The sequence below is a fragment of the Eremomyces bilateralis genome, assembly GCF_010015585.1.
Source record: "Eremomyces bilateralis CBS 781.70 unplaced genomic scaffold P152scaffold_8, whole genome shotgun sequence".
NCBI classification, from domain to species: domain Eukaryota; kingdom Fungi; phylum Ascomycota; class Dothideomycetes; order Eremomycetales; family Eremomycetaceae; genus Eremomyces; species Eremomyces bilateralis.
The window spans coordinates 739,159-761,627 of NW_022985074.1; the positions used below are offsets into that span (position 1 = coordinate 739,159).

The following is a 22,469-nucleotide window of genomic DNA, read 5'->3' on the forward strand; positions in this document are numbered from 1 at the left end:
TACAAGATGCATCCTCCAGGCCGACAATTGAAATCACGGATCAGGAGGATAGTAAGAAGGGGTACGACAAGCTTAGTTTTGTCTTGCAAGATGAGGAGAAACAGTGGATGGTCAATGTTAACAAAGGAGCAATCGAGAATGGTTACCTCACTGTTGGAGATCTGAAGAATCATGTCGTTCGATGCCTGAACATCGAGGAGCCGTCCATCCTTCGTCTTTTTTTCGCTGATACTCCCTTGTTAGACGTCATGGTCCCCGTCAGGTCTTATGGGGTAGTTCCGTTCCCCTTATCTCAGATCACGATCGACTATCCCGACACGCTCTTCTTGGAGGATAGACGCAGGGATCCGGATAGTACCGCCAACCTACACGCTGTACGATTTAAGAGGGATAGCATCAATTCCGGACGCACTACAGTTCGACATGTCTTGAGGGCAGCCAACAAGATCTATCCTGTCTCGGAACCTGCCACGCAGAAATTGAGATTGCTTTTCAACCACCAAGTACTGAAGGACCCCGATATGTCACTGAGAGATATGGGGATTACGTCTCTTAGCGAAATTGAGTGCGAGATCGAATATAAGCGCAGTACAGCCTGGCTCATAAACACCACTACCTCTGTACGGAGACAGACTGCCATGATGAAAAATGATCACGAGGCTGGTGATAGTTGTATGGTTCCCAATCAGACCCAAAGGCGAAAAGACATCGGCAAACAGATCCAGGACCTCACAGCTCGTGTTAATGATATCATGAAGGAAGATATCCAAGAGGATGACATCCAAAATCAAGTTCCCCTATATGGCGAACTCATTAACGAGATGCTGATCCAGTGGGATCTCCTCTCGGTCACTGAGCGAATTTGTTCAACGTGTACCGTGGCGAAGGCGGCAAGCGACTTTCCTGAATGGATCACAAAGAATTGCTCTCATGTACCTAACGTTTGCCGGGTATGTATGGAGAATTGGATTGCCTCCGAGGTCAATCGCAAAGTTTGGGGACCGATAGGTTGCCCGGAATGCCCTTATTCGGTTCTAAAGCACCACGAGGTTCAGAAACATGCTGACCCGGACACCTTCAGGAGGTCGGTGTAACTCGAGTACTACGTGCTCCGGCGACGCTAACTTGGGATTTTAGATATGATGACCTTGCGCTACGCTCCGCTGTCAACGGAATGGCAGATTTCCATTGGTGCCTTAATACCAAATGCGATTCCGGCCAGATCGTATGCTCAGGCGCGACTGGCTTCTTCCAGTGCCTGGCTTGCGGTCATAAACAGTGTCTGAGACACAACACCGAATGGCACGAGCATGAGAGCTGCACCCAGTACGACTACCGAACCAAGGGACTCATGGGGATCATGGGAAAGGATGACGAGGAGAGGAGCGAAAAGTGGAAAAGGTCGGTGACAAGAAGGTGTCCAAAGTGCGCGGCCCCGATCGAGAAATCAGCAGGGTGCAATCACATGTACTGTGAGTCTCCATACTTTGTTGCATCGGGAGTACTGCGTTCTCGGCCGACTAACTGATGTTAGGCAAAGCTTGCGGCCATGAGTTCGGATGGAAAAAGGCATCGCGCTATCGTTCACCCTCCAAAGCTCTATTGAGCAAGGATGTATTGAGACGGATTGCAGAATCTATTGTATCTTAAGGCCACGAGCGGTCATGGTGAACATCTTCCATTTAGTCGCTGTGATTGTAGGCGGGAAGCGCATAATTAACGACGTCATGAACCATGGGAAGACAATACTGCTTTTTGAATACGAGTGTTATACCGCGACCCCAGATCAGAATCGTACCATGAGGATATCACGACCATATATGCACGAACATCCCGCCCTCAATACCCAACCATGACCGCCGCTCTCCTCATCCTGTCCGCTTCCGCAACCTGCGTTGCGCCGAGAAAATCCAGCAAGGTGCACAGCTTCGCCAGATGCGCCATCTTCGGCGAGAACGGATCGCGGCTCGTCATCCGCAAGCTGCGCAGGTCCGTCGGCAAGTTGTAGGCCGAGAGAATGCGGTCGAGGGTGGACGGGTCGATGACCCGCACTTCTTCGAGCGTCTTGGCGGTCTTGAAGTCCTCGGGGAACCGGCCGTCGGTGCACATCTTCGGTTGCATTTGGGCGTAGCGACTGGAGATGGTGAGTTGGCTGTTGACTAGTTGGACGGCGAGGTTGGTCCTGATATTGTAGGTAAGCGACGACTTGTGGAGGAAAGGGGGGAGGGGGGCGCTATTGACCTTCGCACCAGCTCGTCAAGTGGAGGACCGGACGAGAATGAATCCCTCGTCGAGCTACATCGACTGGATGGGCATGAAGACATCATGAAGGGGTCATTTGGACTGGGCGGGAACGGCAACTTTGGTCGCCGGGAATCGGTATACGACGGAGGGAACATCCCAGGCGGGAGGCTCTCCAGAAGGTGCTCCGCGGCGTCCACGGCGGGATGTCGAGGGCTCTGCGGTCCCATACTCATTGGAAAGTCCTCGCACGGCGACAGTGGAAATGGTGGGTGGGGTGAATGTGAACAGCTTGCGGCGTGGAATCCATGGGGTGCTAAAGAAGGGTCACCTAAGACTGGCGGACGTGGTGGTGGTTGGGAAAGGGGATGTGGAAGCGACATGAGTTGGTGCAATGGTAACCAGATGAGGGCTGCTAAGCGCCAGTCTTCACTTGTCAAAAGGATAGCCTGAGTAGTGGTTGACGGATCTGTCAAGTAGTAGAGCGGATTGGGCTTATAGAGATAGAAGAAGGTATATAGAAGGATAGTATTTAAGAGTCGAACAGATATTCCAAGCCAAATATCAGAGAACATCCGTGGTTCTGGGAGCTTTCGTTTGCTTTCGAATTGGACCGTGATCATATCAGGAATGAGCAGCACTGTTCCCGACAGACTTCCCCGGGTACATCCGACCTGTAAGATACCAGTAAGCATCGGTAGTCCGATGCAGGGTATCTGAGGCAATGAGGAAGGCCAGTGTGCTGTTGTAGACATTGGAACGGGATATGTCCACAGACGACGAGCTTCCTCACTTCAAATCCAGTCGGTCGTCGGTATTGTGCAGACAATAAGTCGAAGTTGAACGCCCAGTAGCCAATTAGCCTCCAGTTGGGGTGGTCCAACGATCTGGAGGGTGTGACGAAGAGCAAACAATCGCTGGGCACAGAGTGATTTGCCGGTTCGACTAACGCATCCAGGAAAGACACAGCCGCTGCTCAGCGATATAAGATATTTCTTTTCAATGGGAAGTGGGTTGAGAGTTGCGGAAGTACATGTAAAGTACTAAAGAGATGTCGCGTGCCCTTTTCTATACCCGCTTCAAGTTGTGATGGAGATGTGACAGTATACAGGAATTGATGAAACGAGACCGGCAGAAACATCCAAGTTATCCGAAGTGTTGCGGTTCCGGTGATTCAGTCGAAGAATTACTAGCGGTCTGATACGCCATGATGCAACGACTGTATACGTTGATAACTAGGTCTCGGGAGCGGCGTTTAAAACTCACCAGACGGTTCAATACCCCTGACATTTGCAAAACTAGAGTACCGATCAGATGGATGTGTTCAGAGTCGCATTTCCTTCAAAATAATGGACTGATATAGTCAGAGCATTTACTTCAACAATTGGACCCTTGATAGACACGGTGAAGGAAGAATAACATCGGTTTCCATGGCTAATCCTCGTTGTTCGGGCTTCTCCTCCGCGGGCCATCGTCCTCGCTACTCGTGCCCTCGGGCGTCTCCATGGCCTTGTTCAGTATCGCGTCTTCAACGACCTCCGGGACATTCGGCAGCGGCGCTCTCGGTAAACTGAGGTCCCGCCGCTCCCCGTCCGGTCGCTCCGTAAGGCTCGGTGCTGTCGGACGCTGTCGCCCGCGCGCGCGACCACCCACGACGGGGATCTCGTACATGATGAAGCGTAGGATATACAAGAGGACGTCGTACGCGAGGATGACGACCCATGGCCCGATCGTGAGGAGCGCAAGCATCAGCTGACGAGGATCAGTCGGCGGTTCAATGAGGAGGATGACCGTGATGACATACAAAGAAGCGAGTGAGCCATGCCTCAACGTTGGTCCAGTCCGATGGGAGGATGGAAAACCAGCTCATTTTGCATGGCAATGAGGGAGGTCCGGCTGCAAGGCGGCGGTGGAGAGGCGAACCGGTGCTGCTACGTGTGTATGCTCCAAATAGCAAGAGTGTTGGACGTTGGAAAGCATACGGAATCGGGCTGCTCGGAGCAACACCGACTGGAAACGGGAAAGGATACGAGTGGTGCGGTTGTCTGGCTCCAATATCTGGGCCGAAGGCCCTTTTACTCCCTTCAAGTTATTCCCCCATTGCACTGGAGTTGGAACTTGGAGTCAGGAGCGAAAGCGTAACTGCGTAATAACTCGGCTGTGTAAGCAACAGACAGCCCAGCCGCCTAATTAGGACTCTGGAAGTGAATGAATGGAGGGGACTAGCGGTCTACCCAATCAGAAGCTCGCATCTCAGGTCCCTTCCTACTCTCCAAGACCCCTGCCCCATCCCATCCATAATTCCAAGGCATCTGATACTAATACGATGTGGCTTCTTGAGGTTGAGAATTAAACAGGACGACGACATTATTGGAAACCTCCGCCCGCGTTGTGAAGGCGAATGAGCTGTTCTCTCGGTTCTAGAAGGCAATCCCCCTTCTGGTGTTCCAGCCGTCCCTGAAAACGTTGACCTCCCGACGATTCACGGCCGACCTGACGAACGACCACCTATCAACCTAAACGCGAGCTCAAACATCCACTATCCTTCCACCGAAAACCGAAGAAAATGTTCGGCCAACTAGCCTCCCTCCAGCCCCGGCAGATCGCCGCCCAGATCCTCAACTTCGCCCTGGTCCTCTCGACCGCGTTCATGCTCTGGAAAGGGCTGTCCGTTGCAACGAACTCGCCGTCGCCGATCGTTGTGGTCCTGTCCGGGAGCATGGAGCCGGCGTTCCAGCGCGGCGACTTACTCTTTCTCTGGAATCGGGGGATGGACACGCAGGTCGGGGAGATCGTGGTGTACAACGTCAAAGGGAAGGATATCCCGATCGTACATCGTGTCATTCGACGGTTTGACGGAGGGTGAGTCGTTCCATCCCACTGCACGCCGATGGTCCCTTCGGGTCTGACTTTGCGACAGTTCGAAACCGCTCCAGCTTCTCACAAAGGGCGACAACAACGTCGCGGACGATACGGAGCTCTATGCGCGCGGCCAGCGGTTCCTGACCCGCGAGACCGATGTCATTGGCAGCGTGCGGGGGTTCGTGCCCCTCGTTGGCTACGTGACGATCCTGTTGAGCGAATACCCGTGGCTGAAAACCGTGATGCTTGGGCTTATGGGCTTGACGGTGGTATTGCAGAGAGAATGATCATTGCACTTGGCAGGACGGGCATCAGGGCATTGGTACGGCGCACGTGGAGTTTAGTACCGAGCAAGCGTTCTTTGGATTGGATGATAAGCCGTGTATGAAAAGGGGAATGCCTTTCCATTTTTGCTTTACAATGACACCGACCTTGAGTATCATCGAGATTCGATTCTAACACGTCCAGATCAATGATTGATACTGGATGGAACAAAAGGCCCTGATGCCTCCTAAGGCACCATATATTCAGCTCCAGCGCAACTGGACAGCATCCGATGTTCCAGGTTTTCAGTCGTCATGGTCAGTGAGCAGCTCCGGGCGGTCCAAAATCAAAATATCAGAGACAAAGCAGCGGATGACAAAGATCAATTATACTTTACCTCTCCAAGCATATTGCTTATAAAGCCGTACTTCTTTTCCGCACCGTAAGAGATATCTTAAGCCTTGAGCGAATTCTGGTTGGCCCCAGCAGCAGTGGGTATCCATCCACAACGCTGCCAACCCGGGGCATTCGGGTTTGTCGCCTCTATTCTTCGGACTTAGTGAGGATATTGGCTGAAGTGCATCATAAGCCAGTCAACGGCGACTAGGCGGAAAGGAGGGTGCATCACCGTGCATGGCTATTGGCCTGGTTCATCCGATGTTGATCTAGGGCGAGATGCAGCAAGCTACCATCGCTGGCTGCAACCGTCATGGATTCCTGATACTGACGGTACTTTACATGTACAACTTACCAGGCACCGATAAATTATTCGTGGGACGGAAGTGAAACGCCCTGTGGCCTGTTTACATGCCGTATGTCAGTGCGACAGGCAGGCAGCGGTAAATTTCGCCGAAACACGCCCAGGGAGTCTGTCATTCCTGGCCTCCTGGCCCCTGGGGATAGAATCTAAATGGACGGTACGTACTACTGGGCTTCTGGTCGCCTGAAGCGGGCTGAGGACGGCATGCTGTGTGGGCTTGTGCACTGGGAAGAAGCCTGCAATCAATAGATGATACCATGAAAGTCATGGGTTAGTACATTGTCGCCGGGTGATAATTACCGGTACAATACCGGTGCAGTATTACAATTAGATGGAATGCTGCGAAGAGTGCTAACTGGGTGGACGATGTTGGGGAATATCTTGAATAATATACGGGATGATAAGAAACGTAGGTACACACTACGGACGAGTATAGATTACCCGATGGCAGCCTTCAGAGGTCATACCAACCTCCACGTTTTTTAGGAGGGGTGCGGTGGTGATGGACGACGATGACGGTTGGATGGGTGTTACGCGCGGTGGAAGTCTGGAAGGATCTGCCTCCTCACGTCTCATGCTTTGCAGAGGGAAAATCCGGTCTGGGGCGACTCAGCTCATTCAGTCAGTTCACGTCCGGCTGGCGTTGGTGGCAGGTTTCATTCAGGCCGGATTCTGTTTGGCTGCTGTGCAGGTCACTTGCAGGTCACTTGCAGGTCACTTGCAGGCCTCATGCCTTCATCATTTGCGTGGAATCGTGGACTGGTGGAGGATGATTTGTGTTGGATGGTTTGGCTGCTTTGGTCGCTATGGTTGACCGGAGCTGAAAAAGCTTCCCCCTCCTCCGCTGGTGACTGGACTGGTCTGGAAGGGACGGAGGGTGGCAGGCCTGCGCAGGCGCAGGCGCGACGGTGTGTGCGTGTCCATGTGTTGAGGAGGACCTTTGAGGAACAGTGGGAAGGAGGGGTTCCTGGCACCTGCTCATTGTTGGTGGGAGCTCCTGCGCTTTCGGGGACCTTCCACTCACCCACTCTTGCCCGCCCTCTTCTTCGCTGCCTTCAATCTTCCTCCTACCTTTGCTCTCTCTGCTGCTCACCACCGCGCTTCTCTCACTGTTCTCACTGCTCTCATACAACGATACCACCAACGCTTCGCCCATACAAATCCTCACTGTGAGTACGCCCATATAATTTCTGGATACCTGCAAATGCGCCCGTTGAATTTCCCATCCATTGCTTCTTCTAACACGCGTTTTTTCCACTTTTCCGCCTGTCTATCCCTCTGCTCCAGCCTTTCAGCCGTGTGTTTTGTTCTCTCACGGCTTCACCTTCGCCCTGTCCCATCGCTTTGATTCCCGCCATTTCTCTTGTTCATCCATACACCACATGTTCCCACGCGTCCACCAACGTTCGAAACTAACAACACCACAGGACTTTTATTTCTGCTGTTGAATCCAGCTTCATCGCCGCGTCAAATGTAAGCTCCCCGTCTTCAACCCGTGTTTGGTTCACCATTGCCGCCTTGGTCGCGTTTGCGACCAGTGGCTTCTCGCGCTTTACTGCGCGCTTCTTGTACTTCATCCTTCTAAAGCGCAACAAGTCAACTCTGTTCTACTAGCGATTGTTGTAGTCGCGGTCTCATTCTTATCTACTCGTTTTCGTCGCTCGCAACCGCTCTCATCCAGCACCATCACGTCATACTGACACTTCTCCTAGACATTACTCTCAAATCAACTTCAGTCATCATGCCTAAGGCAGCAAAAGCTACTACCAAGGCCAAGGTCACCAAGCCCGAGAAGAGGAAGAAGGTACCGCGAATGTCGCACCCTCGTCGCTCGTGAATCCTCTGTACTAACTTCATGTTTGGAAGGATCCCAACGCGCCCAAGCGCGGTCTCTCAGCCTACATGTTCTTCGCCAACGACAACCGTGACAAGGTCCGGGAGGACAATCCTGGCATCAAATTCGGTATGTTTTGTCTCTATCAACTTCGTCCTTCAATGGTTCGCTGTTTCACTCTCCATCACCGTGATATCTTCATCGATTCCCCCATTCTGTGATGGCATTCGCAATCTCTCGTGATTCAAGGCTCTGGCCTTGTTTTTTCGTAACTGCGATGCTAGTAACGCGTGTTTTGACGCGTAAATCGCGTCTATGTCGCGCTATTCTGCACGAAATCCACGCGTTTTCCTCTTCCCTCACAAGCAACTCGCATCGGTCGGCCGGTCTCAATACTTTGATAGCTAACATCGACATCGCAGGCGACGTTGGCAAGGCCCTTGGTGAGAAGTGGAAGGAGCTCACGGACAAGGATAAGGCTCCTTATGAGGCCAAGGCCAAGGTCGACAAGAAGCGATACGAGGACGAGAAGGCGGCTTACAATGCTGTAAGTTGATACGCACTCATGATTTTATTTTTCTGCCATTCCTGGCAATCGTTCGCAAAAAAACTTTTTATGGACTGGATCTGAGATGTGGTGTGATGAATAGTAAATGACGTTTCCTCCAAACTCATTAGGGAGGCGGCGACGGCAGCGATGATGACGAGTAAATGGAAATAAGACAAGATCACCCTGGGAACCATCCGGCGCTTTCGATTTTGCCGCGCTCCAACGTGGATTTTCCTATCGTTGCGCAAGATGTCAAGAAGAGACCAGAGAGCCTGGCTCCGCGCTTCCATCATCATTCCATTTGCTCCCATCCCCGTCTGACGATTCGCACGTCTACCCCTGTCCCCATCTCCCTCTGCGGCAATGATCTGACGAGAATTGATGCGGAGGAAAATGACCCGTTTCTCGCTTTGTTTTACTGGGTATCCAACTGGACGGTGCGGGGTTGTGGGTGCGTTTCTTTCATTTCTAACGGGACTGCTTCTTTTTACTATCGATGGGATGCGAGGGAAGATAATTGTCTGGTTTTTATTCCTTCGTGTCAGGACCGCCATTGCGTCATCCCTCACTTACATGAGGTATCACATGCGCTCTGAGTAACTCAATGGCTTTCCAACATGTGGCACCTTGCAATGTATACTAGTAATGGCAGCTCTTCGCAACGCCTGACTTCCTTGCATGGTGCTTGCTATTCATAGGTATCCTACCGATTGATTCTTCCCGTTGCGCTACCGAAGTCGAAGTGACCCGGCAGTCAATCTGGGGGTCATATCGCACTTTTTATAAAGCATGGGACCTCGTCATTTCATCGAGACCCTGGAGTTTCTTCCGAGAGGCACCCATTGGGCCAACGTAGGAAGGGTCATTTGCCAAGTTGGGTTTGGAGATCCTGAGATGCGAGAGCCATCAGTTCTCGGGAGCGTGTAACAAACTCCAGAGCATGACGCTTTATCATTAAATGCCGTTGAATCAGCGATCGTGATCCTCTCAACCCAACTCCTCGTCTTCAACCACCAACTCCACCAACTTCTCGTCCTCCGCCCAATTCACCCCACTCCCCACCACCACCCCCTGCACCAACCCCCTCATCACCCGATACCTCTTCCTCTCCTCCGCCACCCTCCTCTCCCCCTCCCTCAGCCTCCCACCCCACGCATCCTCCCTCCCCTCCAACTCCTTTACCACCTCCTCCACCCCCGGCTCCCTCCCCTCCTCCGCTAACCGCACCATCTCCCCCACCAACCCGCGGTTCTCCTCCACCAGTTCCCGGCTCCGAGTCTCCACACGGTCCAGCTCCGTTAACGTCTCTGCCAGCTGCGTCGCGAGCCGGGACGAGACCAGCGCAAGCACGTCGCGTTCGGCGATGAGCGGCGCGAGGCGGTCGGACGCGGATGGGGAATGTACAGCGTCGAGTATCGGTCGCGTGGAGAGGATGGAAGAAAGGAGGGTTTGCTGGGCGGTTGTGACGTGGTGGGTGGCACGTAGGTCGGTCTCGGCGGTGGAAAGGGCGGCGAGGACTTCGGCGTCGGAGAGAGTGGAGGGGTCGGGGTTAGGTGCTGGGATGGGGTTAATCTGGACTGCTTGGGGAGAGCGGTGAGAATGGGAGGACGAACGGAGCTTCTTCGCTTCGAGCACAGCGGTCTCAAGGCGGATCTCGTGGAGCTGGTTCCAAAGGTCGAGGATCTGCTGCTCGCGCGGGGACAACTGGAAGGCATCAAAGGAAAGCGTAGTGAGAAGGTCAGATATGTCATTAGGCTGTGCTGCCTGCTCGCCTAGCGATGTCGGGCCGCTCGCCATGGTGATGTACGTCGTATCGTCACAGTATCAAGCCGCTTCCATTGCGAGTGTTACTTCGCCATTTAGCAGATGACGTCGCATCGGTGGTGACGGATCAGCACCCGACGCGTCCGGATATTTGTCGTCAAATGAATACCGGCAGACCAGTTATTACGCCTGCTGCCATAGAATGCGACTAAATCGTTCACGAGTACAGATCATCCGCAGTTGTAGTGGATGTTCCTCATGCGCTCAATGCTTGGCATCATAGTCACGTGCATGTGGCAGAATGCTGTGATTTCATTGGAGCATCAGCTGAAACTTGAGTGGCTGAGAGCTTCTACACGCGCTACAGTTGACCACCGCAGCTGTGAGACCTCCCCCGAATACGGGACCTGATGAATCCGAAATGCACCCCGTTGATATTCGGTTGACAACCACTCATGGCTGGTAGTCAGCTCTTCTAATCTACTGAGGTTATCGCGTCCTCTGCGCCTCTACGACATCCTCAAACCAACGAATCCATCCCATATCTACTATCATCTCCAACGCCGACACTAAATTGGAAGCGCTCCCTCCGAGCGCAGCTCTCCTAGATGATCGCATGTCGCTTTCACTCTTCATCGCGCATAGCGGCGAACAACTACGCGCCGATCCGGTGTCCATAGGGTCCCTCGATGCTCTGAAACGTTGGATCCATGAGGCTACACGGATACCGGGAGAGGACCAGATCCTGTTAACATCTCGGGGGAAACACGTCAAGCTACAGACGCTACTCACTGAGGTATGTATTCCGCTTGCATTTGTAACATCTGAACCGGAGAGTCCGAGGATTACAGTGTAGATATCTATCGTTCACCCCGTTCCCAACCTGACTCCATACAGAAAGAGCTCTTCATCTACGACCGTGAACTATTCACCCATCCGAAGCAGGCGGCCCAGAACGTCCCCGAATCTCCGGCGCCAGAACCCTACATACCAACCGATCCTCCGGACACGCTTGCCAATCAAACCAACTTGAAGTCATGGCAGACCCTCTTTGCGTCGCGCCGCGACTGGGCGCTGGAGCTGACGCGCGACTGCAAGTCCATGGCCCAGACCGCTGAGCGCCACTTCACGCAGCAATCGATCGTCGAACGGGGCCTGCATATCGCGACCGGCAACCATGAACCGCACGTTCGCGGCTTGGAACGAAAATGCCAGGAAGCACGGGAATGGTTTAAGGATGTATCGAAGGAACATCGAGAGAACGTGGATACCTGGGAGGCAGATGTGGACAAGTTGACACAGATCGGTGCCGTGGAAGACTTCCGGTATTACCTGAGCGCTGCTCCGTCACCGGTTGCGAGCAAGCCGAGCAAGAAATCATCGAATGCCACAACACCGCTAGCGTCCTTCGTAGACGTGGATGCAACACAAAAGGCTGCGACGGCGACGAAGACTGCCACCGATGAGTTCGCTGGACGCATCTCAGACCTAGGGAGCAGGATAGCCGCTGTCGCTTCAGAGTATGATGGGCTCATGGAGCGACTTAACCAGTTGCACGGGAGGAGTACAAGCGGGGACATAGGTGAGCCAGGGAAGCTTCTCGAGGAAATAGAGGTGATTGCGCGGAAAGTTACGACCGATCATGACCACGTCATGGCCCTTCCACCAAATCCGAAGAGTGTCGCTCAGGTTTCCAAGATGGCTTTGCTACATACGAGGAACCATTTGCCGACGATCGCAGAGTACGCCGCGGAGATGGGTGATGTGGTGCGCAGAGCCGTGCATCAGAAGAATACTGCGGTGCGGTCAATGCTCGAGCATATGAAGCTCATTGCATCTCTGGAAGGTCGGATAGACTCGCTCAAAAAGGAATTCAGTGGCCTTGAGCTATCGCCAGACATTATGACTGACTTTGATACCCTTGCCTTGGTCGGAAAATTACCCCTGCTTTACGGCAATCTGACTATCGAAACCGTCCGGTGCCGAGAGTGGACGGAGAAGATGAAGCGCGATACAGAAGCGTTGGCGGAAGACCTGGCTGGTTACAAAGAAGAGGAGAACCGCCGACGGAAGAAATGGGTCCGAGGCATGGGAGAAGTGCTGCGGACCGGCTCTCTGGAGAGGAAGGTACTGGGCGTTGAGGTTAACCTCCAGGGTGGTGACGAGTCCTGGCCTGCTGTAACGCGAGAAGACGTCGAAGCATACATTTACACTCTGAGCGAATTAGGCGGCTTCGATTCTACTGTGAGCACGCTCACGCAAAGCTTCAAGGACCTGGACAAACCGACCCGATCTCAAATCAAGCGCGCAAAGGCATTTAAAAATGGCTCGGTCCATGAGGGACTCGGAAAAGGCTCCCTGATGCTTCGAGGGGAGGATGACAATCGAGTCTTACGAGTCGTTAACACCAGGCTTGAAGACGAACTTCGCGGTCAGAAATCGCGTATTCGTAAACTGGAGGATCTGCTACACCGACAAAGCCACATCAACCGCCTCGGTAGTCCAGGTAGCGCCGTAACGTTTCACGGAGGGGGCCTTAATAGCCCATCGTTCGATGCACCACCTACTCCGACGACCACCGCCCAACCAGCGAGGCATGAGCTGAAGAGTCCAAGTCCACGGCAGCATGATGAACATTCGCGCCGGTCGTCCATATCGAGCCGGCGATTCTCGGCGAATCAACCGGCTGAAGACAAAGCGGCCTTGGTGCGGAAGGTTCTAGCCTTGGAAAACGAACTTACTACAGTGAAAGCAGCGCATGAAGTGCTCGAGCGAGAATCCGCTGGCAGGACCGCCTCCGCTGCGCAAGAGCGTCGAGCAAGCGAGGAGAAGGTCTCCGAGGTCCAGCGACTCATGGCGGAGGCAAACTCCACGAAGGAAGATCTCATGAAGAACATGGACGCGCAGGCGAAGGAGTGGCAGAGTGAGCGGAAACATTTAATAGACGAGATACGAAAGCTGAAGGAAGACTATGAGGAGGATGTTGATAAACTTATGGCGAGCCGAGAACAGGAGCGGGTTACACTCGAGGAGAAGGTGGATAACACAAGAATGGAGGGTGAAATGATCACGAGTGAGCTCGAGGTCCAACTCAAGAAAGTGGAAGAGAAGGCGGAGGCGAACCACGCAGTGGTCGACAAGCTAAAGGACTTGGTGCAGTTTATCCTCCGGAGTCTCAGCCAAAATGACGTGGAAGTACCGATCGGAGACGAAGAGTTAATAGTAGCAACCAGAGACATTGTTGACGATGTTCTGAAAACGCTTGTCGAGAAGAGCACCAGGATCGCCGATCAGCTCCAGGACGCTCAAATGAACACGGCACGGGTTGCTGCTCTCGAGTCCGACGCCGCCACTCTTCGTGAGGAGGCCGATACGCTGATGCGAGAAAAGGAATCCCTCAACGCCGAGCTCCAAGAAATGAAGACGAGGTTCGACCAAGAGCAGCAAGAGCTACGTGATCTCGCCAAGATGCTCGAGGAGAAGCAGTCTGGCGACGCCGAAGGAGATGCCCGGATCATGCGCTTGATGTCCGAACTAGCCGAAGGCAAATCGCACATCAACACCCTCGACGCGAAGTTATCGTCCACCCAACGACGCTACGAACGGCTCGTGGAATCGTTGAGGGCGGATGGGGCGCGCTTGGACGCACGTGCGGATCGTGCGAGGCAGTTGACACGGAAGCTTTTCACCAGCACGGAGCGCTTGAATCGGCTGGTGGAAACCCTTGGCTTTACCGTTGGCCAACCGGATGAGAAGGGGAATCTGATCATTCAACGCGCATCGAAAGTCTCGTCGTCCGGAGTATTGGCTGATGGTTCCGTCGTCAGTACCGTGTCGGGGTCGCGCAACCTCTCGAATCCCAGCGTGATGAAGCGCACGCTGGATGAACTGTCTGATAACGGAGCGCTCGAGTGGTCGTCGGCCAGCGCGGAGGAGGAGGAGGCGTCCAAGTTCGCGAATTATTTGAGCGCTATCGAGCAGTTCCCGCTCAATGCGTTCTGCGAAGCCCTGGCGAAGCGTCAACGAGACGTCGAGCACACGGCGCGAAAATGGCAGAAAGAGTCCCGCACATATCGTGAACGAGCGCATCGCTACCAGCACGAATCGCACGAGAAGATCGCCTACCGTTCGTTCAAAGAGGGGGATCTGGCGCTTTTCCTTCCGACGCGCAATCAAACCCGCGGTGGTGCCTGGGCCGCGTTCAACGTGGGAGCACCGCATTACTTCCTCCGCGAACAAGAGTCCCACCGTCTTAGCGGGCGAGAGTGGCTCGTTGCCCGCATCGGCAAGATCGAAGAGCGAGTGGTCGATCTGAGCCCGACCATGGAGGGAGGCAAACCTGCGACCGGCGGCCGTCGTAGGGGCACCTCGGTTGCCAGCATGGCGTCCGAACTTGACGACGACAATCCATTCGAGCTAGGGGATGGCTTACGGTGGTATCTCCTGGACGCGCTGGAAGAGAAACCCCATCCGCTCGGCGCGCCCATCACGCCCCGCGCCGGTACCACCACGGTCGCGAGCGCGAACGTCGACGCGCGAGGGACGGTCGGCACGAGCAAGAAGGGCAATGGCGAGGGAGAAGCGGCGCGCACCCTAGGCCGACTGGACGAGCGAGCGGCCGGGTCGACCCGAAGTCGGCGGAGTAGCGAGAACAGTCGACGGAGCGTGCCGCCGCCGGGGTCATCTGCGGGACCCAAACCGTTGCTGCCGACCGAGAATAATGGCGAGGGAACAGCGGAAGGAAGCGCGGGGACGGAGCAGCGAGAGGGCGGAGACGTGACAATGAAGGCTCCGCCTCGGGACACGAGGGGAGAAGAAGAGGTTAGAACCGACCAGCTCCTCGGCCCGTAGAAGAGAGCTGCCATGTTTAGCTCTCTTCGCGGGCCCGGGACCTCCCCATCCCGTCGTTCAGATGCTGATCGGTTCTTTCTCCCACCAGATTCCCGCGCCGTCCACGCCGCTCAAACCGCCGCCGACCGCCGACCGCACCGCGCCCGCGCCAACGCTGACCGTGTCACCGCCCCACGCCACCCCCGATCGCGGCTCGGCGCGGATGTTTAGTCCGTCGGGCAATCGCACGGGCACGCGGCAACCCAGCACCGCGTCGCCGGGACGCCGCAATGCGTCGGCTAGTCCGACGAAGAAGGGGAAGGGCGGGTGGGATAGCTTGTTTGATTTGAGTTTGAGCCTGGGGAGTCCGGGGCCGAAGAAGGGATCGGGGAGTATGGGCTGAATTCGACGGGGTTATTCGGCGCGGCTGTGTTTTCGGGGCGTGGGTTGCGCTTCTGGTGGTGGCGTCGCTGCCGACTTAGATATTCTGATCGTGCTTTTCAAGAGGACAGGGGTGGTGACGACATGCATTTATTTACGATAGTTGTATATAGGCAAATTCACGTACTGTCGTATCTCAACCGCACATGTCTCAGGGAATACGCCAGAGGTATCTAGCAATGGGGATAAACGCACAAACATCACACCCAGTTCTTACGTTGGCTTCACATGAAACAATTTTGTATCATAACATCCTGCTCGCTCAATTAATTACAACTTTTAGGTTCATGCCGCATCAGTCGTATAACATATCCCATTCTATTGATTCCATCCTCCGTGGATTGCAGTGGATACAGGCACTTGGAGCAGAGCGGCAGCCCTAGCAAGGACCTAGGTCTTAACATCCGGCTCGTCGCGACCGACGAATTCCTTCAAGCTCAGCAGCTCGGTGGCCATCTTGACCTCCGTCTTCAAGAAGTCCTGCGCATCCAACGGATACGCGCTCGCGTCGCTGGTGTGCTTCTCGATGTACAGACGGATAGTCGCGCCGCTGCTTCCCGTCCCTGACAAGCGCACGACGATGCGCGTGCCGTCGTCGAACTTGACGTAGATGCCCTGGTTCTTGCTGACGGATCCATCCAGGTCGGTGTACGCGAAGTCGTCCGCCTCGATGACCTTCTTGCCCGCCACGGTCGAGCCGACGAAGGTGTCGCGACCAGGCGAGGTGATGCGCTCCCGCATTAGGGCAACCACCTTGTTCGCGCCCTCGGAATCGACGTTCTCGTAGTCGTATCGGGTGAAGAAGGTGCGGCCGTACGTCGTCCAGAAGTCCATCTGGACGTCCTTAATGCTCGGGGTCTTGCCCGTCTTCTGGCCCACGCCGGCGAGGATGTTCAGCCAAGCCACGACGGCCCAGAGGCCGTCCTTCTCGCGCACGTGGTTGGCGCCGGTGCCGAAGGATTCCTCGCCGCAGATGTTCATCTTGTCGGCGTCGAAGAGGCCGCAGAAGAATTTCCAGCCGGTGGGGACTTCGTAGCATTCGAGGCCGCGGGCTTTGGCGACGAGGTCGACGGCGCGGGAGGTGGGCATAGACCGGGCGAGGCCGTAGACGCCTTGTTTCTTGAAGTAGGGGATCAGGTCGGCGTGGTGTGCGATGATGGCGAGGGAGTCGCCCGGTGAGACGAAGGCGTTGGCACCGTAGATCATGTTGCGGTCACCATCGCCATCGGATGCAGCGCCGAAGTGGATGCCGTTCTTGTCGACGGCGTCGACCAGGCTCTTGGCGTAGACCAAGTTGGGGTCGGGGTGATGCCCGCCGAAGTCGGGCTTCGGGATGCAGTTCTGCGTGCTGCCCTTGATGCCGAGCTCCTTCTCGAAGATCTCGACGCCGTACGGACCGGTCACGCCGGACAGGCCGTCGAACAGGACTTTGAAGTCGGGGTGGGAGGACAGAAAGTCCTTGATGAGGGCAAAGTCGAAGATGTCCTTCAGCATTTTCACGTACAGGTCGGTGCTGTGAATGATCTCGACCTCGAGCGGGCCGTATGTCTTGGACCCGATGTTGTCGATGTCAATGTCGGGGATGTTGGCGATCTTGTAGGAGGTGAGATCTTTGGAGGTGGAGAACATTTTATTAGTGACCGATTCGGGGGCCGGAGCTCCGTTCGAAAGGTTGTACTTGATGCCGAAGTCCTCGGTGGGACCTACAAGATAGATATCAGTACGGTGGTTGCTGTCATCTCAGGAAATGTGCTACTCACCGCCAGGATTGTGGCTGGCCGTCAGGAGGATCCCTCCAGTGGCCTTCATCTTGCGGATGACATGGCTGGCAGCCGGAGTGCTGAGAATGCCATGCTGACCGATCACGAGCTTCTTGACACCATATGCAGCTCCAATCTTCGCGATGAGCTGCGTCACCTCCGGATTCCAGTAGCGACCATCTCCACCGATGACGAGGGAGCTCCCTTCGGCGCCTTCGGGGATGGAGAGGAGGATAGAGGCGATGAAAGCCTCGGAGTAGTGGCTTTGCTGGAAGACCTTGACCTTCTTACGGAGGCCAGAGCTGTAAGGGGTGTCGTCAGCTAGTGGCCGCAGTTCGGAACTGTTTACACATGAAGTATACGTACGTGCCAGGCTTCTGATCGGAGAAGGGGGAGATAGAGACTTCCTTGACGTCCATTGTGCAATGTACGAGAGCAATTGGGAATTCAGAGTCGCAGGAAATGGGTATAGTAGCGGAGACGAGGGAGAAGGAAAAGTGGTTACGAAGATGCAAGTTCAAGCGGATCAATTTCTTAAGAAGGATGTCACCTCTAATCTGACATCTGGTTTCTCGTGTTGTGTTGTTGGGAGCTCCTCCTGTTGGTCGCTTTGGTGGGGGGAGGTTTAGTGGCAAAGAGCGGGCGCCCCGATGACGAAATTGGTTAAAGCTTTTCCCACCGATAGCCTGGAGGAGTAGGATTTAGGAAAGACACGATAGACACGTTGAGGAGGTTGAGTTGTTGACCTCTATGATCTATTCTATCGCCTCTCCGGAAAGTACATTGCAGTTTGTACAGTCCTTTCTCTCTCAATTACTCCAAAGCCTGAGAGGATATCCCCCACTACTTCCCCTCAGTGTCGTCTCCCAGGCTCTAAACCATAGGAAGCTTAGATTGCTGACTGGTATGGCTGGAGGGTATGTACAGAGTCTTGACAGATCACACCGCTTATTCCTCTCTGGCTGACGCGAATAGAAAACCATCAGCCGCATTTCCCTCCAAAGGTTTAGAGACAACAGAATGAAGCTCCTGGTAAGTACTGCGACGCATAGGCGCTTCTAGACCGCTAGAAGCCTAGGACATTCAATTTGCATTTTTTCCATTCCGTCTGACATATCACGGGGGAAGAATACGATACAACGGGTCAAAGTTTTGCTCTTGAGATATTTTCTTGAGAAATGAGATGAAAAAAGGACACGATTCTCCCGCTTCACTATGCGCTATTGTCTCTTTCGCTTCATGGACAGACAGGCGGCGTACAGATGTGCCGTCATAGGACGGTCCGTTTCCGCAGCATCGAAAGCTTCGGATTCAGAGGCAGTGATGTATCTATGAATCAGAATTCCAGGCGATTGTGATAGGTCCTTGAGAATTGAGATGATATCGATTCCCGACTTTCGTATTTGGTGTCGTCCTCCCAAGTGATGGCGATGACGTCGACCTTTAGGCTGTACACGAAGAACTGTATTAGTGATTCTAGCGAAGTAAGTGACAACGACAAGGCTAAGATTCCCCCGAAACTGCAGTGATCGGCAGAATAATGGTTTGATTGATCATTGATGGAGTATGCCGGAGGAATGGAGTATCGTGTAAGTAGCCTACTAAAGTACTGTACATATCCTTCGGGACCGAACTCGGGGATCTCTCCATGGTACTTCTTTCCGTTGGATCCATCTCATGATTCTACTAAACCAGCGCGTCAGGCGGATGGAAGCCAAGGCAGTTCATCCTCTCCTCTGAACTTGAACAGCGGTTCTTGACCTCACAGCTACTGCATTATAACTCTTCGCTTCTTCGCTTCTTCGCTATCGTGCTCCCCTCCAATCCAAATCGCAAATCATTGTCTTTCCCCGGCGTATTCTATTTCCCCTTTCTCCACCCGGTTCTATTCCCCTCCTATACGAGTGACCATCATTGTTCGATTGACAGTAGAATCATCATGTCAGCTGAAGGATCAGCCGTACCGGTATCGTCAAAGGGGTCGTGGGCTCAGTTCCTCAAGGTGAGTAAGGCGCATCTTCCCCCTTGAGATGGAAATTTCATTGGAGACCCGATTCGCTCATGGTTTGGCTTCGTGTTCGCTAGAGCGTCTCTACCTTCAATGGCGACCTTTCCACCCTAACCGCCCCTCCTTTCATCGTCTCGTCGACCTCCCTGACCGAGTTCTCCTCCTACTGGGCCGAGCACCCAAACTTGTTCATTGCACCCGCTAAGGAATCCGACCCGGCCACGCGGGCCATGCTCGTGCTGAAATGGTTCCTGGCCACATTGAAGTCGCAGTACAGCAGTAGAAGCGACAAGCTCGGCAGCGAGAAGAAGCCATTGAACCCATTTCTTGGGGAGCTCTTCCTAGGGGAATGGGAGGGGGATGTGGAGGATGAGGAGGCCGGCGAGACCAAGCTCGTGAGTGAGCAGGTCAGCCATCATCCGCCAGTGACGGCGTACTGCATATGGAATTCGAAGAATGGAGTGCGGCTAGAGGGCTACAACGGGCAGAAGGCTTCGTTTAAGAGCACGATCAATGTCAAGGTGAACAAACCACCCGAGTTCATAGACCATAAAGAACTTCAGCGCCAGGACCAATTCGCTAATATCACCGCAGCAAGTCGGCCATGCCGTCTACAATCTCGAGAAATTCAACGAGACCTACGTCATCACGCTCCCGTCCCTCCACATCGAAGGCCTCATCAGCGGATCGCCGTTCGTCGAGCTCAACAAGTCCTCCACCATCATCTCCTCCTCCGGCTACGTCGCCACCATCTCTTACTCCGGACGCGGCTGGCTCTCCGGCAAAAAGAACAGCATCTCCGCGACCCTCCACCAATATGCGAACCCGACCCAGCCCGCATCATACGACCCTAGCGCCCCCGGCTGCTCCCCCAAATCCCCCCTCTACACCGCCGACGGCCAATGGAACTCGACCTTCAACATCAAAGCCGCGTCCGGCGAGGTGATCTCTACCTTCGACGCCAGTCAGCACCCAATCACCCCCCTAAGCGTCACGCCGGTCGAGCAGCAAGACCCGCTCGAAACCCGGCGCGCGTGGAAGAAGGTCGCGGACGCGGTTGCCAAGGGCGACATGGACCTGACGTCCTGGGAGAAATCCAAGATCGAGAACGCCCAGCGCGAGCTGCGGAAGAAGGAGAAGGAGGAGGGACGCGAGTGGCGGCGGCGGTTCTTCAGCCAGACGGACCGGAAGGACGAGAAGGTCAAGGTTATCGCGGCGTTGCTGGGTCATCTGCATGAGAACATCGAGGCGGACAAGACCGGGGGGATCTGGGTGTGGGATGCGGACAAGGCGAAGGACGCGCAGCCGCCGTTTGCGGGGAGCGAGGAGCTGGGGAAGCAGGCGGTGGGGCTGGACACGTGATGAACGAAGCGTGATGCTGACGATTCGTATGATTTTCGTTGGGTTGGTACGTGGAAACGGCCGTTCTGATTCTAGTACCGTTGGAGTGAGCATTTATATGGCTTCGCACCATGGTGCCTGTATCAATAGCGGCCCTTTCTACACCAGGAACAGGGCGAACTCCTTGCGCCAGAAGTGTTTCACACGGCTAATGTGTGCTTGCCCTCGGTCCAACATAGCATTCTAATTAGTAAAAAACTATCTATCAATTTCAGTGCGTGCTGGAATACTTCGAACGCTAATGCACGCCTCCATAGGACAGGACTTGAACCATGCACATCTACCCCGCCAGCGCCGCAAGAGGGAAGGTTGGAAAACAGTCTCATCATCCGCAAATTGTCAAGCCATCATAGAACATGGAGCCATCTACGAGCGATTGAGTATTCTAAACTGAAGCCTCCAGCCTCCTAGGAGAGGCAGACGGATGCCGGGCCTCCGTTTCCGACCATTGCGAATCCTTGACGAAAGCGCGCCTCGGGCGTGTAACTACCGACGTCTTCGGGAGAATCTCCTGGCGAAAACAAAAAACAAGCTGGTTGCATCCAGCTGCAGACCCGACGTCGCTGTGCCGCAATGTTTATATCCGTTGAGGGGCTTCGCCAGGGTGTTTGTCCGACGACCTCACCTGGGGCGGCACGGATGCGTGTAACGCTAGATCCGAGTGTATGGACACAACCACACCTTTTAATTTGGTTGTTTCTTCGTTGCCGCGGTCAATAAATTGATGATCATGGAGATGATTTACAGCGATCGTCCGTACTTGATTCATATTGACTGGAAAACCCATGAGAATCGGTAGAGGGAGGTTGTACAGGGATGCTAAGACAGTCACGTGATATTGTGGTGGAGAAAATTGATTGGCTGAAAATATTGCGGGAAGTCCCGAGCGGCTCAAGGAACTGAGACACCGCCTTCGCTTCGTCAACGTCCAACCATCACATCTTCATCATCAACACATGCTGTTCAACATACTGACTGCATTTAGCCCGTGGAACTGCAAAGGTCCATCAGACCTTAGCTGCGTCTGCAGAAGATCCGATGACCGTCTCCATCCCCCCCATGAATCTTTGGCGTATAACGAACGAAAGATCGCGTCATGTCGACGATGGTAACACAGGATCTCACAAGTCACATATCATTGATCATCGATCATGGCCTTAATTTAGACAACTTTGCAACCCTCCATCCAGCAAAGTGGCGTGCACAAGCTCATTAGCCCAACCACACTTAACCCAATCCAGCCTGAATCCACGGCAGGCGTTCTTAGAGATGCAGATGAACCACTTCCCCGGATCTCCTCCCCCCTGGACCTTAGCTCGCTCGTTTTCAAATCACGGCGGCAGCCTGGCCACAACCAACGCGTTCAGCGTTGCCCCGAAAATAGGACGGAACTTCACGTTTCACGTCCTGTACAGTTGGCGGCTGCCCTTCACAGCTTGTGCTCATTCGTGGAACGTGTGGCAACGTCCATCGATGGAGAGAATGGATCGATTCATAGAAAGGTAGGTCCGGCAACGCGGGTAGTCCTATTCATAGGGCCGCGGGGCACCAAGGTGTGCTGTTCCGTCTTCAATCTATTCGGATGTTGATCCCTCGAGTCTGCTTTGCCGCGCCATATTAATGTTGATGCTGGGACGGGCCAAACAAGTCAGTTTTCCTTGTTGTATTGCGTGAGGCGAGGACAGGCGAATATATGACTGCGCCGGAACATATGTACTCCACCCGCCCCTCAGCCTTAAGATTCATTTTAGCAG

The 22,469-nt window shown here is 54.2% G+C and overlaps 9 protein-coding genes across 9 annotated transcripts; 5 read left to right on the top strand and 4 right to left on the bottom strand.

Moving 5' to 3' along the window:
• Positions 1–1,135: 1,135 nt before the first annotated feature.
• Positions 1,136–1,528, top strand: P152DRAFT_396235 (uncharacterized protein; the record flags this gene model as incomplete). The annotated part of the gene is made up of 1 exon (XM_033676343.1): positions 1,136–1,528. A coding segment is annotated over one exon (393 nt), but the record flags the coding sequence as incomplete, so codon positions are not given.
• On the bottom strand, positions 1,467–3,370 carry P152DRAFT_335261 (uncharacterized protein). Its single transcript, XM_033675290.1, has 2 exons — positions 2,242–3,370; positions 1,467–2,182 (listed from the first exon to the last, which is right to left on the bottom strand). The coding sequence occupies exons 1-2, from the start codon at positions 2,994–2,996 to the stop codon at positions 1,840–1,842; spliced, it is 1,098 nt and encodes a 365-aa protein (XP_033534644.1). The 5' UTR covers positions 2,997–3,370; the 3' UTR covers positions 1,467–1,839.
• A 425-nt stretch (positions 3,371–3,795) lies between these two features.
• Positions 3,796–4,111, bottom strand: P152DRAFT_379907 (uncharacterized protein; the record flags this gene model as incomplete). The annotated part of the gene is made up of 2 exons (XM_033675707.1): positions 3,796–3,993; positions 4,046–4,111. Coding segments are annotated over 2 exons (264 nt in total), but the record flags the coding sequence as incomplete, so codon positions are not given.
• Positions 4,112–4,524: 413 nt separating this feature from the next.
• Positions 4,525–5,772, top strand: P152DRAFT_458186 (signal peptidase complex catalytic subunit sec11). Its single transcript, XM_033679399.1, has 2 exons — positions 4,525–5,103; positions 5,162–5,772. The coding sequence occupies exons 1-2, from the start codon at positions 4,808–4,810 to the stop codon at positions 5,388–5,390; spliced, it is 525 nt and encodes a 174-aa protein (XP_033534646.1). The 5' UTR covers positions 4,525–4,807; the 3' UTR covers positions 5,391–5,772.
• Positions 5,773–7,868: 2,096 nt separating this feature from the next.
• On the top strand, positions 7,869–8,672 carry P152DRAFT_473538 (nucleosome binding protein; the record flags this gene model as incomplete). The annotated part of the gene is made up of 4 exons (XM_033681246.1): positions 7,869–7,931; positions 7,994–8,090; positions 8,384–8,508; positions 8,640–8,672. 4 exons carry the CDS (start codon positions 7,869–7,871, stop codon positions 8,670–8,672), a joined length of 318 nt encoding a protein of 105 aa, XP_033534647.1.
• A 610-nt stretch (positions 8,673–9,282) lies between these two features.
• Positions 9,283–10,512, bottom strand: P152DRAFT_334926 (uncharacterized protein). The gene has a single exon (XM_033675288.1). The coding sequence runs from the start codon at positions 10,306–10,308 to the stop codon at positions 9,499–9,501; it is 810 nt and encodes a 269-aa protein (XP_033534648.1). The 5' UTR covers positions 10,309–10,512; the 3' UTR covers positions 9,283–9,498.
• Positions 10,513–10,891: 379 nt separating this feature from the next.
• P152DRAFT_435397 (uncharacterized protein) lies at positions 10,892–15,422 on the top strand (the record flags this gene model as incomplete). Its single annotated transcript, XM_033677526.1, has 3 exons — positions 10,892–11,071; positions 11,173–15,096; positions 15,215–15,422. Coding segments are annotated over 3 exons (4,311 nt in total), but the record flags the coding sequence as incomplete, so codon positions are not given.
• Positions 15,423–15,612: 190 nt separating this feature from the next.
• On the bottom strand, positions 15,613–17,744 carry P152DRAFT_458187 (Phosphoglucomutase, first 3 domain-containing protein). The gene is made up of 3 exons (XM_033679400.1): positions 17,673–17,744; positions 17,307–17,608; positions 15,613–17,249 (listed from the first exon to the last, which is right to left on the bottom strand). Exons 1-3 carry the CDS (start codon positions 17,723–17,725, stop codon positions 15,937–15,939), a joined length of 1,668 nt encoding a protein of 555 aa, XP_033534650.1. The 5' UTR covers positions 17,726–17,744; the 3' UTR covers positions 15,613–15,936.
• A 1,412-nt stretch (positions 17,745–19,156) lies between these two features.
• Positions 19,157–20,908, top strand: P152DRAFT_335762 (Oxysterol-binding protein). Its single transcript, XM_033675294.1, has 3 exons — positions 19,157–19,308; positions 19,392–19,835; positions 19,909–20,908. Exons 1-3 carry the CDS (start codon positions 19,246–19,248, stop codon positions 20,674–20,676), a joined length of 1,275 nt encoding a protein of 424 aa, XP_033534651.1. The 5' UTR covers positions 19,157–19,245; the 3' UTR covers positions 20,677–20,908.
• The last annotated feature ends 1,561 nt before the right edge of the window (positions 20,909–22,469 follow it).

Coding starts and splice junctions, on each gene's coding strand:
- P152DRAFT_458186 (XM_033679399.1), top strand. CDS start 4,808: ATGTTCGGCCAACTAGCCTCCCTCCAGCCCCGGCAGATCGCCGCCCAG. Junction 5,104..5,161: donor ATTCGACGGTTTGACGGAGG/GTGAGTCGTTCC, acceptor ACTTTGCGACAG/TTCGAAACCGCTCCAGCTTC.
- P152DRAFT_458187 (XM_033679400.1), bottom strand. CDS start 17,725: ATGGACGTCAAGGAAGTCTCTATCTCCCCCTTCTCCGATCAGAAGCCT. Junction 17,609..17,672: donor TCCGATCAGAAGCCTGGCAC/GTACGTATACTT, acceptor CACCCCTTACAG/CTCTGGCCTCCGTAAGAAGG. Junction 17,250..17,306: donor GGCCAGCCACAATCCTGGCG/GTGAGTAGCACA, acceptor TCTATCTTGTAG/GTCCCACCGAGGACTTCGGC.
- P152DRAFT_335261 (XM_033675290.1), bottom strand. CDS start 2,996: ATGTCTACAACAGCACACTGGCCTTCCTCATTGCCTCAGATACCCTGC. Junction 2,183..2,241: donor CTTGACGAGCTGGTGCGAAG/GTCAATAGCGCC, acceptor CTACAATATCAG/GACCAACCTCGCCGTCCAAC.
- P152DRAFT_335762 (XM_033675294.1), top strand. CDS start 19,246: ATGTCAGCTGAAGGATCAGCCGTACCGGTATCGTCAAAGGGGTCGTGG. Junction 19,309..19,391: donor CGTGGGCTCAGTTCCTCAAG/GTGAGTAAGGCG, acceptor CGTGTTCGCTAG/AGCGTCTCTACCTTCAATGG. Junction 19,836..19,908: donor AGAGCACGATCAATGTCAAG/GTGAACAAACCA, acceptor ATATCACCGCAG/CAAGTCGGCCATGCCGTCTA.
- P152DRAFT_334926 (XM_033675288.1), bottom strand. CDS start 10,308: ATGGCGAGCGGCCCGACATCGCTAGGCGAGCAGGCAGCACAGCCTAAT.